Raw genomic sequence first — 15,646 nt, forward strand, 5'->3', positions numbered from 1 at the left:
ATTGTATGGTTTCGTTTGGGCAGACTGGGTAGTTATGATGGCATTATCAGTTAAGGTGGAAATGTATCGTGTATTTTGAATATATATTTGAGTGACTTGGTTCATGATTGGAGTTTGGTTTGGGGTTGGACCAACTGGTGAATGGGTGAAGAGTTAGAGAATGAAGATGACATAGTGGTTGTTTCTTGGAACATATATTTGGTGGTGGATCCAGCAAATGACAAAAAATAGAGACAGAGAATTTTCTCAAAATGGAAAGAAAGGGCATGGGTAAATAGATGGTTGGCGATTGAATGTAATGTTGTGACTACTTTGATAAAGTGAGATATCTTCCCAGCTGTATTATATCGTAAATGATGGACTCCACGTAGTTTAATATTCAGTTGTTATTCTATGGAAGTTTGGATTTCGGGGTGGTTTAATGAAAAAACAATACTTCATAGAAACACTGAGAAAATGATAGAGTTGTTGCACGGAAGGTTTTACGAAATTGTGGACTGGAGTTCCATGGGTTGAATAGGAAGTTAAGATCATCAAAGTTTAACTGTTGTAGAAATATTCTACCCCGTCGTAGTAGCCTAGTTTTACTAGCGCCGATGCCTGCCTCACATTTAATTAATGATCTGGTGAGTAGAGTAGTGGAGGGTTAATCTGTCAAGGATTAGAGATGAAATCGATAGTACTGCCGTAAGTTGGTCTACAAGTCATAGAAGAAAGCATGAAGAAAACGCGTCTTAGCTCTGTAAAAAACAGAGGTGTGCCCCCATCTTTTAAAACTATTCTGCCACATTTTAACTTGTATTTATAACTATTGCTCACTTTCAATTCCCATAAGGTACCTTACGGCGCTCCTTATTCAGTATATCGAGAACAATTACGAGCAGCAGGGCGCTAGTGGCTGTCCCTTGGGGCAGCACAATGTTTGCCTAAAACTTGTCTATTATTCAAATAAAGGTGCCAAATAGTAGGCCCAGTCTGACCAAGTTTTGAGAATCGTGTAATCTTGTAGAAGTTCGTAACAACTCCAAAGTGAAGATAAACATAGCATTACTGTGTATAATTATATTCTGTTAAATACTGGGATAAAATAATAAGCACCTTATCTACCTTACATCACTTGTATATGATTAATAAATATTCTATACAATAGCACATTAAGTAAATCACGTGAAAGGCGTTTGTTTTCCAGGCAGTTGGGGGATCCTAAATTTCGTAGTCATGTTTTTTGGTGTTGTTACGTTTTTTTTTTTTGTTATTAAGCGCAAAGATATATAATAGGCTATCCATCCTCTGCTCAAAATGGTTATCGAAACCCAATTTTTATCAATAGAAAATCTTCAGACTTACAGCTGAACTACCGAGGGGCAAATTTTTATAAAGCAGTCATCTAAAGTGAATGTAAGAATTAAAACGTGGTATCTTCAACCTGAAAACACCTCATGTGACACATTAAATGAACTGCCACATTGGAAATCTCCGAAGTTCAAGCATAGCTATCCCTAAATTAAATCTGCTGGCTAGAAGGAATATTACCGGTTACTGGCGACCACAACCTATGCGGATACTCTTGACGGAATAATTGCATTGACTATCCAGTTGAAAAGCGCCCATAATTGAAAAAACTGAACGTGTTCCAGCAAAATATTACGGCTAGAATACTGGATATTCTGACTCGCATTCCAGCATCGAAACCACTACTAGTCGTAAAAACGAGAATTTGTTTTGTTTGTTTATAATCAAGCACAAAGTTACACACTGCATTATCTGTGCTCTGCCCACCACGGGTGTCAAAAACCGGTTTTTAGCGGCTATGTGTCCGCAGTCATGCTGCTGTGCCACTGGGGGAAAAATATAAGGAAGAACAGTCATTATGTTAATTAAATCAAACGTATTTTCGTATAGAGTATGTATGTATTAATCATATTTCCTTGATACCTTTAGTGAGTTTACAAACTCTCACGAATCAGTTGTTATCAGCCGTATAGGGTATATCATTGCATGAGTTGTTTTACGTATTTACCTTTATTTTATAATAAGTGCTAAGTGATAGTGTTGGCTCATATGTTTGTATCAGAATTTCGCGCAAAGCTACACAGGAACTATATGTAAACAAACGTCCCTGCTTTTGAACTGATAACGCACTTCCAGCTTCAAATTACGGTCCAGTCACCATAACTACTGGACCACGTTCTGCAAAAGATAATGCAATAAAAGTTCTATCTTAAACATTCGTTACAAGTATTTTCGTTCAGCCGTGAAAGACTTGTATATATAAAGCACGATCCTTGTGACTACAGATTTCATCCAAAGAGCATGCTCAAAACAACGTGTCATGACAATATTTTAAAACAGAATCTTCTCGGAAATGACTTTGTTAACTAGAAATGTAATCTTTGTTTTTTCAGACGTAGTACCAATTTCATATAACAACCAATACATGAGACAGACAAACTTAAGTTCTGAACGTAGCTAAGAAATTACAGTAGGATTAAATAATCAACATTTTAAATACACGAACTTTACATAGTTTGTTGTTCAGCGAAAATGTACAGTGGGCAATTTGCTCACCGCATGGATCGAACCCTGAATGTTAGCAATATAAGCACCAAGACTTACTGATAACGCAGGCCTGCGATAGTTTATAGTGAAATTTTAAGGTATTTCAGTAATTCATGTTCGCTGATTCCGTAAGTGATATCCATTTTATTCTCATCCCGTATAGACCGTTTACAAAATGTCATATGTACTTTTACATAAGTAAATAACTTCCATTGAAATTGGGTCACATTTTGTTATGCTCAAATTTTTAACAAATCCTGACTATATATTTCTCTAAGGCAACCTCAACCTGTGGGTTTTATACATCATTGTAGAAACCAAACATAATGTTAAAAAATGTTAACTGTGGTAAACGAAACAATAATTTGATCTAAGTAACAGTTTTATCCTTCCAGATTTGTAAAAATCCTTAAGTTATACGAAGAAAAACACATTTGCGAAATCTCTAGCTTAATAAAGGAAAATCATTTATTAAAACCAAAACAACTTTTATGAAGTTTAAATTTGCAGTCCTGTGCAATTTTTTTCGAGACGTTTTAGACTACACAATATATAAACGATAATTCTCCAGTTTTCGAAAATTACACGTACAGTTTATCTGAATTCAAAATATGCAGCAAGTTTTAACTGTTTATTTTAAATATAGTATTATAGACTTAAGCTGTAATAGTTCCATATCTAGCCGCGCCCATTCTATTAAGTCATGTTTATTTCTGTTCATGTAAAGTGTTTAAGAGAATATGGCATAAAGGAATTATCTTAAAGTTAATAATACCCTCGTTTTTTCACACATTAAGTCATGTCATTATTTGACGCTATATTTCATCACATATGGTCAATGGCGAAAAAAACTGGTTTAAAATATCATATAAATACTGTAAAATAAGATTTACGAAGAGTAAATTAGGCTTCCTAAAGAAAACATTTTATTAGTTAGGATACTTTTTTAAGTCGTTATATACTTAAAGTCATTCTTGATAGATTGCGTAACGCAAATTTAGATTCCCGACAAGCATGAGAGAGTACTAAATGTTAACAGTTTAGATTTCTGACAAGCATGAGAGAGTACTAAATGTTAACAGTTTAGATTTCTAACAAGCATGAGAGAGAACTAAATGTTAACAGTTTAGATTTCTGACAAGCATGAGAGAGTACTAAATGTTAACAGTTTAGATTTCTGACAAGCATGAGAGGGAACTAAATGTTAACAGTTTAAATTTCTGACAAGCATGAGAGAGAACTAAATGTTACAGTTTAGATTTCTGACAAGCATGAGAGTTTTTTTTGGAATTTCGCACAAAGCTACTCGAGGGCTATCTGTGCTAGCCGTCCCTAATTTAGCAGTGTAAGATAGAGGGAAGGCAGCTAGTCATCACCACCCACCACCAACTCTTGGGCTACTCTTTACCAACGAATAGTGGGATTGACCGTCACATTATAACGCCCTCACGGCTGAAAGGGCGAGCATGTTTATCGCAACGGGATGCGAACCCGCGACCCTCGGATCACGAGTCGCACGCCTTAACGCGCTTGGCCATGCCGGGCCGACAAGCATGAGAGAATACTAAATGTAACAGTTTATACTCGCGACAACCTGATAGAATACATAATGTAAGTTTATATTCGCGACAAACTGATGGAATACATAATATATTTTGGACTCCTTATAAGAATTAGATCGCCTAATCTATTAGTTTCGTTCTCGACAAACATGAAAGAAAACATAACGTAATAATTTAGATCTCCGAAAATCATTATGGAGTATAGAATATCATAGTTTTGGTTTTTAACAAGCATTAATGCGTGCATGATGTAAAAGTTTAGATTGCCGACAAACATGACAAAGTATAAAAAATAAAAGACACCTTTCAATATCAAAACCCTTTCATGTATACCGATTTTCTTATTTACACATCTTACGTACGTAGATTAGACACGTAAATATATAGCAACTGAGGCGCAAAGAACCAGTCATAAGGCTTTCTTTGTATTACGCTGTCGCTGCGCTGTTATTATTTACGTTATTTTGGCGGTTCTTTTAATAGCAAAAAAAAAAAAACTTTGGTGGTAAGATATAAATTTCTAATTTGCCCCTCAAAGTGACTCATTCTGATAACTTATCATGTCTTGCATACCTTGGAAACAAAAGCGTATAAAATTTCCACATCTAATCACGTTTGTTTATCTTTCGCACGGAGATAAACTATTGTAAGATTACGCCATTGTAGTTTAATATTTCTATTATCACTATTTTTTGCGGAAACTACGACACCTGGGAGTAGTGACCAATATACACATTGGTATTCGTAATATTTTAAAATATATATCATATTTAATAAATTAACTACTGAGGTTTGATTTGTCTAATGATGGGATTCGAACTCGTCATCTTAATAGCGACGTAAAATACTAATCTTCTTTCAATTTTCCTAAGAGTTTAGATAAATTTTGAAACTCCAATAGTCAGACTGTTAAAAGAGGTGAACCTCCAAATCACAAGTCTTTTAGTTATACAAGTGTGAACATTCACACTTCTTTCGACCTAGGTTATCTTTTCCTTTCCTTTTGGCGGTTGTTTTGATGTAAAATAGTTTCCAATTTAATCACCAAGGGCACTCGAAGATTAAATAAACAATCCTCCTTTGTCCAGTTCGTGGTTAGTTGTTATGGAGGACTACTCTGTGGATAAATATAAACAATGTTGAAGACTTTAAATGATTAAGAATCAGCGAAGGAGATATTTATTAAACAATTAAATGGCCGATGTTTGATGTAGGGTCCTTCAGGGTGGCGAGAACTTACAAATGATATGCTAAGAGTTGGTGTAAAGGAAAACGGGAGTGCCTCGAGAAACCCACTTTCACTGGTAAAGTGCCCAATGTCCGGTTACTGAAAAGTAAGTATGGAGGCAAAGTGAAGGTTGAGATTCACTTTCACTGGTAAAGTGCCCAATGTCCAGTTACTGAAAAGTAAGTATGGAGGCAAAGTGAAGGTTGGGATTCACTTTCACTGGTAAAGTGCCCAATGTCCAGGGAGTGCTCGAAAAGTAACTTTCACTGGTAGTGCCCAATGTGTTACCAGGTTGCCTCGAGATTCCACTTTCACTGGTAAAGTGCCCAATGTCCAGTTACTGAAAAGTAAGTATGGAGGCAAAGTGAAGGTTGGGATTTATTTAATACTTCGTTAAGTCTTTGGTTCTTTAAATGTTTAACAGAAGTTTACTAGTCTTCAGGTTTAAACAGGATTAATACGGTGAGGTTTATATGGACTACCTAGGTTATCTTTCGCATTTTCTTATTTATAGCCTCAACTATACACACAAGCATGTGGTATTCTCAGGTAAATCTGACACCAACAAATAGGTAGTATGTTCGCAAAACAACAATTTTAGAGACACCAAACGCCAGCTTGTTTATTTGATAATAAAAGTTTAAAGAAGTGTGTGAGTCTGTTTTCTTTTTTTAAACTTTTTATACAGATTCTATCAAAGAAATAAAGCAACTGGAAACCAGAAAGCTCTAAACGTTTGTACATAGGCACTAAATGGTGATCATAGCTAAGTTTTATTTACATTCAAGCTACAGCCTTCCCAGAAGGCCACACCTTACTCATGTCACCAGGTAACACTCTATCAAAGAGGAGGAAATTAAATGTTTTATACTTACCTCTCTCTATGTACAACATGCAAAATGTTGGAACAATGTAATTATTTAACGTACTGACCACATAAAGAATATACACCTGTACTAGCTTTCACCAAAAGGAATGATTCTGTTTATCTCCTCCTATGTCCAGTGTCAAATGTTATGACAGTGCAATTATTTAGCATATTTGCCACATACAGAAGATACACCTGCACTAGCTCTGACTACAAGGATCTTTTCTTTGTCTGTACCTGCATATGTACAATGTGGCTGATGTTACAATAACAGAATTATATAGTGAACTGGCCACATACAAGAGATATACACCTGAATTAGATATAAACATAAGAAACTTTCCTCTAACTCTGCATGTGTAAAGTTCATATAACAAATAAATTATTTAGTGTATTGGTCACACAGAAGAACCTGCATTAACTTTGCCCATACAGAACATCCTGAAAACAAATTTAATCTAACTCAGAGCTACATATAATCTGTTCACCTAAAACCTTAAATTAGGCTGGGACAACATAAACTAAATGTTTTTTGTTTTTGAATTTTGGGCAAAGCTACACGAGTGTTATCTGTACTACCTGTCCCTAATTTAGCAGTGTAAGACTAGAGGGAAGGCAGTTAGTCACCACCAGCAACTGCTAACTCTTAGGCTAATCTTTTACCAATGAATAGTGGGATTGACCATCACATTATAATTATTCTAAATATGAATAATGATAAAATATTGATGTTTCACTTATAATTTACCTTCCTTTGTTCATTAACAGTAGCCTGAAATCTAATTTTTAAAACTCTTATCACTTTTACACAGTACTGTAAGTTACATAAAAAATGCAGTTTAAGTACATTTGATTAAGACAAAATATAATGTAAATAAATAAGATTTTGAATCCTGGGATTCAGAAAAACTTTCACACTGAAACCCCTACTTTTTTAGATATTATATTACACTGGGATTCAGAAAAACTTTTACACTGAAACCCCTACTTGTTTAGATATTATATTACACTGGAATTCAGAAAAACTTCCACATTGAAACCCCTACTTATTTAGATATTATATTACACTGGGATTCAGAAAACTTTCACATTGAAACCCCTAGATTTTTAGATACTATATTACACTGGGATTCAGAAATACTTTCATATTGAAACCCCTACTGTTTTAGATATATTACAATCTAAAGTTTTAGATATTAATTGGAAAAAGCAAAAGACGAGGTGAGATTTTTAATAAAATTAATGCATTCTTAATTTTGTACAAGACACAAAATGTGGAAAACTTTAACATCCTAAAAATCTCTTATTAGAGTTCATGCATTACCAATCAGTTTGTTTTTTCAATTTCATAAGTTTTTCATAGTTCGTATAGGTTTTACCCAAGCATACTTTTAGAATTGTTTTTCTTTTTGAAATGTGTGTACAGTACATCCAAGACATATTTAAAAGTTTTTGAATTTTGTAACACCCCTGCATAAAAAGTAAAATAATTAAGGTATAACAATCTTTCAGGTCATAATGCAGCTTTGTAATTTCAACTTAGTATGCACCCGACACAAACCAAAGGCATCTAGAAACTTTGGGCTATAACATTTGTTGTTTTTGTTTAAAAGTGCAAAGCTTTGCAATGGACTACTTGCATTCTGTCCACCATAGAGAACTAAACTTTTGATTTTAGCACTGTAAGCCCATAAACTTACAATTGACCTAACTGAGGAGATTATAATATTTGTGTTACAAAACCATCAGTCTTTCCAAAAAAGAGAAAACTCTTATCTGTTGTTCTTAATTTTTATTGTTTTGAATAAATAAGATAAGGAAATCTAATTTGAATTAGAAATAAGCTGCTTAAAGTAAAAGTTACACATATTTTGTATTGGCACTTTCTAACATTTTGAAGTTGATGTATTTAGAAAGCAGGTTTCATAATGTTTGTCACAGTTCAACATTTTTTTACTTACATGAATTATTTTGAGAATATTAAAAATCAATTTTCTTTAAACAGTTGCCAGATTCCTTGCAATGTTTTTAATAAGCATTAAAATCAACAAGGTAGTTTAGAGTTATGAGTAATTTACAAGAATAAAATGAATTGCTTCTTTTAACAAGAGTAAGCTACATTTGATCTTTACAAGCCAGTCCATCATTTTTAAATTAACTTCTTACAAAAGATTTCATTTGTTAAAAACTCTCATACAACCAAGTTCATGTCAATGGAAGAAATATTCTGTGGTTTCAGAATTTTTTTTTTTCTAAATTAAAATATTCCAAATTATTTCCTAGTTTTAAAACAGTTTATATCACACAATGATTAATTTTATATCATTATACTGATCTAACTGCAACATGTTTATTAGTAATTTGTTCTGAGAAAAAAAACAACTTTAATAACCTTTTCTGTTTGAACTTCTAAAAAAGTTTAAATAAGTGTTTAAATACATTCATAGACTATTGGGGACATTTTGCTACCAGAAATTCTTGATACAAAATTAATATTCATCAGAAATATAATCATAATATTTTTTCTAAAGAGTAAAGAATTTTGATAAAAATAAGCCCACATTTATTTTACATTACAAAAAATATTCAGGATGTGTGTGACTTTACACTAGTAATACAGTTTTTGCTGCTATTCTGTAACAGTCTGAAAACAACTAGTGGGAGCTAGGCTATAATTTTACATGTGGCTTTACAAATGTTAACTGTAAAGTCATAAGGCATCTGTATAGTTCTGAGTACAGAACTGTAAGTTTTGCAGTCCATTTTTCCTGAAGTTTTTTTTTCCCAACTTACATTACATAAAATATGAAGACATATATTAGAAAGTCATAAGATCAAGATACAATTCATGCAGGTTCAACTATTATAGTTGAGACCTAGACAACCTAACACTTGAACTTTAGCATTTAAGTCACTTGCAAATTTTCAACTCAGGTCTCTTCTTTCTTGTGAAATACCATGTGAATAAAGAAAATATTAATTTCAAATAATATACAATATTTTTCTTTTATTATCTGCATATTATAAAAAGTATATTGGTGAAAAGTATAACAGAAGTTTGATAACTCCAGGTCTGTAACACAGCACAATCCTACACATATTCTGAAATAAACTGGCAGAACCACGTATGAAAGTTGAAAAATGCTACACATCTCACTGATCAAACTGTACAAAAGATGAAAAGTCAAAATTTATCCTTTTTTCACACAGCTAGTCATATCACATACTACAAAATGTGGTTACACCTGGATTCAAACATTTTAATATAAATGTGAATAAAAACGTAAAAGCTGCTACCGTGTTTCTCCGATAATAAGACCTACCCATAAAATAAGACCTAGTGTGATTTTTAGGGATAGTTTTAATATAAGCCCTACCCTTAAAATAAGCCCTAGTTAAGAGTGGCAGGAAGAGGAAAGAAATACAAAAAAATTAATTTATTAATTAGTTTAATAGTTAGTTAATTAGTTTGTTTAAGTATTAATCAGTTAGTTTAATAGTTTAATAATAGTTTATTTTAAATGGTTAGTTTAATAGTTTTACTTTGTAACTTCATTTTTTTAATATATCAAAATAAGACATCCCCCGAAAATAAGCCCTAGTGTCATATTTTGGAGTGAAAATTAATATAAGCCCTGTATTATTTTCGGAGAAACACGATATTTAACAAGTCACTAAATCATATACCAATAACAGCAGAGGAAATTGATTTCATTCTAAACAGATTTTGATGAAACCTTTACACAGCAACAACAGTATAACACAGAATGTAAACTATATTTCATCACATTATAGTACATCTGATGATCTGTATTACAATAAACACACCATATTCACACTATCACTCTACATTGATGAAAGTACTGAGGCACAGCATACTGTTTTTTGCATCCTTTCTTAAAACAATAAGGTGGTGATTTGTTCCCTAACAAAAAACAAATGCACACATTAAGCTTGGTTTTTAACTCCAAAGTAATAGGTATTATCCTTATGCCTATTTCATATGTATAATGGTTAGATTATATAGCTTCACTTCTTAGACCTGATGATTTGTGTAAAACAGATTCCACACATTTAATATTCAATATCTGGTTGGATATTATAGGCTTGAGAATGATAAAATCAATGTGAGGAGATGAGTTTGATGTAGTAGAGTTAGCAATTTCATTATATGCAATATTTATTTGTATCTGTTGAAATGTTAGAATAAAATAGTTAAATGTGACAAAATAATGCAAATTTCTGATGTCACACTGTAAACCAAAGGAAGCACCATCAGTCATACTTAACTTATTGCTATGTCAAGGTTTGTGCTGTAATTTAGATTTTATTACCTTTTTCTTTGGTACACATACTAAACTATTAAAACAGAAAAATAATTTATTGCTTATATATACATATATAATTTTACTAACCATACAGTTAAGGTCATCCACTGAAGTCTGAAGGTTCTTCTTCATCACTATCAAATTCAGCCACTTCATCCTTGACCCAACATCCAACCCAATCTTTTTTCCACCCTGACCTACAAGTTATTAAAATATTTCTTAATCATTTTGTCCATCTATAAAATGTAAGTGAACTTGTCCACTAATCTCTGTTTTACTTTATTTTACAAAGCAATACCTTATATTTTAGTCACTTACATAAACAATTCAGTACTAAAGTACTACATTTGTTTTTAACCCTACTAGTGTTACAAAAAAAACGGTAAATATTAAATGATATTGTTTACTTAATCATAAAGTAATTACTTAAACCATCTAAATTTAGAATCATTTCTGTCCTACAATATACTTTACCTATTTCTTATGTTTCATATAGTTTGTACACTACTTACAACTATATCTCACCCAACTTAGGTTAAATAAGCTTAGTTTCCTGCAGTTGGTTGTACAGAACTTAAGTGGTTTGGCCACGATCCAGAATAATATAATAAATCATAAATTTGACTATCAATAACAGTTTAGCTTTAGAGATTTTAAACAATATAAATTTTGTGCTAGTTGATCCATCTCATGTAGAAAGTTTTTATTTGGAAATTAATTCTTCCTCCTATTTGTCAAGTCTAGTGAACATCCACTGTTTCTAGCAAAATACTTACTTATAGAACATCCATATCAGTTGCAAGTGTTATGTTTGCAGAAAATACAAAATTTGTGGATTTAGTCATCATGGGGTTCATGTTGATGTTAAAACAATCAGAAAAAATAGATTCTGTCCAAAAATGTTAGAATCTAATCACTAAAAAAACTGAAGCAGAAGAAGTAATAAAATAAGATACTTTGTTTTTCTCATTGTAAACACTTCAATTGTTTTAAATAATTCAACACCAACAAGTCATAAGAAACCGATGACAATTTATCGTAGTTTTCTGAGTGCAAATCAATGTCAAAATGGAGCAGTCCTGAACAAAAGTAGCCTTTTCATCAGCACTAAAACATTTTGGGAATTTCACAGAATTGTTTGAAACAAACCAAATACTAAACTTATGCAAAACTTCATATGAGAAATTAATCTAACATATTTTCTCCTGTTTAAATCTGTTACCAAATTATGGTAGATTTTGTAAAATCAATTTTTGAGATTCAATAGTAATTCATCAAGTGAGTTTCACTACTTATAGATCATCACAAATTTTAATACAAATATATATAGTATAATGAACTTCAAACGATAATAACACTAATACAGTAGTAATAAGGTGGAACTTTCCAAATTTGCCTCAAATACCAAACTTGTCTGCATATAGTCAAATCTATCAACACTTATAATATTATCATATATAACTTCTAATAACTAAGCTAACTCTCTACATACCATAAATAAAAAGTAATCAAAAGATTACTTAAGATAATTTTAAGAAACAGACTTGAGATATGTAATATAAAATCAAGCAATGTCTAAAGACTAGAATTAACAAATTTCATTTATTCATCAGTTGAATGTCTCACTACTATGAATTATTTTAGTCACAAAACAAATTGCATTCAAAGGTTTTGCTAGGTTAGGAAACTCAGATTATTCCTAAACATATATACTGAGCTAGTAATGGGCAAAACTAACCTTCATAGGTGTCATTATTGTTAATAATAAACAATAAAAACAAGCATACCATTCAAACTTACTTTAAAAATTGTGGTAAAAAAACATAATATTCATTAAAGAAAAAAACATTATCCATTTAGGTTGAAAGAGTAGAGTGGTTACATTCACGGACAGATTATATGGTAAGAATATGTGCATGTGTACAATCCAAATAAACAATATACATTATGTAAATAAAACAATCTACAGCATGTCATTGTATCATTTCAATAGTAGTTAAATGAGATGGAAAAACTAACTCTCGGAGTTTCAAGTAGTATTCAGTTTTTTTACGTTTCTCCTCCAGAACAGGATTTGCAAGATTCATTTCTTCCATCTGTTTTGTTGATGGTGTTGAAGCATTTTCATCAGGTTTATTACTTTCGTGCTTTGAATCTGTCCTTGAAGTTTGAGGTTCTTTCCATAGAGCCTGAACTGGTTGAACACAGTTGTTCCTGGACTGGTGTACCACTTTAGAAAAATCCCTTTTCTTTTGAAGGTTCTTCATGTAAGTTCTTACCAACAAATTCACAGATGGTCCATCTGAAGGTCTTTTAGGTTCTACGTTATCACATGTTGCTGGAGTTGACTCATCAGCTGGCAAAGAACCTTTAGAAATGTCACAATAAAAAACAAGTTATTTTATAGCAGTCCCCCCAAAAAAACAGCATTGTTCTTATGTAGGACATGGTACTACTTTGTGATACAACTTTGATAAAAGATGAAACCAAAAATATCAAATCAGGTTTTCCACAGTTAAATACAGTGAAGAAACAACTGTCCAATGACACAAAAACTGAAGATATTTAAAATAAAATAAATCAAGAACCTGAAAAATTAATAATGCAATATTTTAATACATGTTAAAAAATATCATTTGTATCAAGTTTGAATTTCTTACATTATAAAGCATTGTTTTAATTAATGATTTTAAATTCATCTTTAAAAAAGTTCTCATCCAAACAGTTGAAAAAAGTAAATAAGATGGCAAAACATAAAAAAAAACTGTCTTGTTATTTCTTACTAAATACACTAAGAACTTTTGAATACACATACATAAAACTTTTGACTAAACACACTAAACATTCCTCATTAAAGACATTAAACTTCCAACTACATTGTTTTAAGTAGATCCAAGTTCAATTTTGTTAAGACTTGATTTTTCCATTTGTATTCTTAAAACTTAATTTCCTAAATTTTAAGTGTTGTTTCTTGTCAATGAGAAAAAAAACCCAATTCATAAGACCTGAAGAATTCAGCATGGAGCTCAAAACATACCAAACTAGAGGATCTCTTCAGCAAAGGACATACACCTTCACCATGCAGTGTTGATCATACATGGCTCTCAAAAAAATTTAAAAATGTGTCTGTATGTCTGTCATTATCAATGGATGCAGACTATTTTAGCAGAACAATGAGGAATAATATTCGATGGATGTATCCACCAATCTCATCAAAATCACAATTTTTGACTGAGTTATGGAGTAAAATGTTTTTTTATGACCTTGACCCTCCAAAAAACTAACCACTTCTAAGTTGGGTCATACTTGAAATGTGTTCCAACTTTCCTTCAAATGCATTCATTTTAGAGAATTCTGCTGACAAACATGCATACAGTGGTGAAAACAATCTTCATTCATCTTCAGTAGCAGATGTAACAAAAAGCAGAAGCAGTCCACAACAACCATCCTCAATTCAATTTACACAAAAAAATACTGGTCAAAACGTCGTTCGCTCTTCTATGTAAAATATTTTTCAACCCAAAATATATTTTTGCATATATATTTCTCTACAAGTGGGTTTTCTTGACATCACTAATCAGCACTGCTGAGAGCTTACTCCTATGTACAGCCATAAAGAAACTAGTGGAAAACACATTGTCTCCACATTAATTTGCTCATGATTTCTATCCATGCTGTACCTTGTACTTAGGAAAAACTAAGAGTTAGATAATGAACACAGAAGAACTCAAGCAAGATGTCACAAGATTGATAAAATTCTATCTTGAGCAGCTGTCTATAAAATAAATTAGGTGACAAGTTATCATTTGTAATACTGAAATAATTAATCCATTCAATAACACAGGAATGAAAAGTAAAAGTTAAATACTTCAGTCTATTAACCAATGCAGATAATTGATTGTATTAATATGACTTTAAATATCCAAATCAGCAACTTACATCATAACCACAGATGATATATACATACAACAGTTGCAATGGACCACCACATATCAGAACTAAATTTTAACATTGGCATTTCAAAAGTAGTTCGATGCTACAAAAAAAATTAATTGATTTGGCAAGGGTATATAATAGATCTTACTACTGCAAAATATTCATATTATAAATGTATCAAGGTTTGGCACTTATTAAAATGTCCAAAATGTGGGATGTCCTTTGCAGTTAATTAACAGCATTTAAAGAAAGTAAATAAAGATCAACTTCAGAAACTGTTACCATTCAGAAAGCAAGCTGTAACATATTGTATCTCGGCCATGGTAAGACAAGTGTAATGTCATATAACAAGTGGAAATTCATAAACAAGATAATCAGTGGTAATAATTTGCATGTCCAAAGCAATAGCATGTAACATAATCAAGAAGCAGCAAGGTATGGGTTTACAAAAGCAAGATTTCCAGTCTTATCTCATGTTTAACCACTGCAGAAGATGTAGCATATGGACTATGATACTGGATTATTGGTAAGAATCAAAGTCATCAGACAAAGCATTATTGGACATGGTGACATTCTAAATTTCTTTAAATATAACTCACACAAACAATTTAAGTGTAACAATGAAAAGTGTTGAATTTAAGTTCATATTTTATTAATTAACTACATTTCTTAATAAGTATCCTCAAATACTACTCAAAATATAGTGTTTAATTAGTTTGGCAACATAAAAAAATTTATATACTTTTAGTTTTTCGTATATTTAAGTGTATTCCTATATTTAATAAGCAATTTGCAACATATTGCCCAATTAAATTAGCATTTAACTATTCCCATACAACTGCATGTGAAATATTCATTTTTTTCCTTCAACTAAGAATATACAAAATAAATTCACTGTTCAACCTTCTATAACTTTTTGTTTGTTGTTTTAATACACTTGTAAGATTAAGTGCTTCATTTTGACACTGATTTAAGTATTAATATGCAGGATACACACTGTATTCAACAATGGATAGGACAGTATACACACATAAATACACATGTACCTAATTTCAGAAGTTACAAACCACAAACTGAGAAAGTTACTTACTTGGCTCTTTGTTCTTGTTCTCAATAGAGATCTTGAGCTTTCTTTGACAGCTGCTGTAAGGTTTTTTCTTAGCAT

At 31.8% G+C, this 15,646-nt stretch overlaps 1 protein-coding gene across 8 annotated transcripts in view; it reads right to left on the reverse strand.

Annotated features, from left to right (window-relative positions):
- Nucleotides 1-7,994: 7,994 nt before the first annotated feature.
- The window catches only part of LOC143240954 (sodium channel modifier 1-like), a 29,647-nt gene continuing 21,995 nt past the window's right edge, over nt 7,995-15,646 (reverse strand). Inside the window, exons 7-9 of one of the 8 annotated variants that reach the window (XM_076484281.1) lie at nt 12,599-12,913; nt 10,633-10,742; nt 7,995-9,158 (exon numbers count right to left, since the gene is read on the reverse strand). In XM_076484281.1, the coding sequence (XP_076340396.1) occupies nt 9,129-9,158; nt 10,633-10,742; nt 12,599-12,913 (455 nt within the window). In that variant the 3' untranslated portion in view covers nt 7,995-9,128. Of the gene's footprint in view, nt 10,143-10,632; nt 10,743-12,564; nt 12,914-15,646 lie in introns of all 8 variants that reach the window. The other 7 variants (XM_076484311.1, XM_076484315.1, XM_076484272.1 and 4 more) reach the window with 7 other exon arrangements.

Source organism: Tachypleus tridentatus, chromosome 2, assembly GCF_004210375.1.
Source record: "Tachypleus tridentatus isolate NWPU-2018 chromosome 2, ASM421037v1, whole genome shotgun sequence".
NCBI classification, from domain to species: Eukaryota; Metazoa; Arthropoda; class Merostomata; order Xiphosura; family Limulidae; genus Tachypleus; species Tachypleus tridentatus.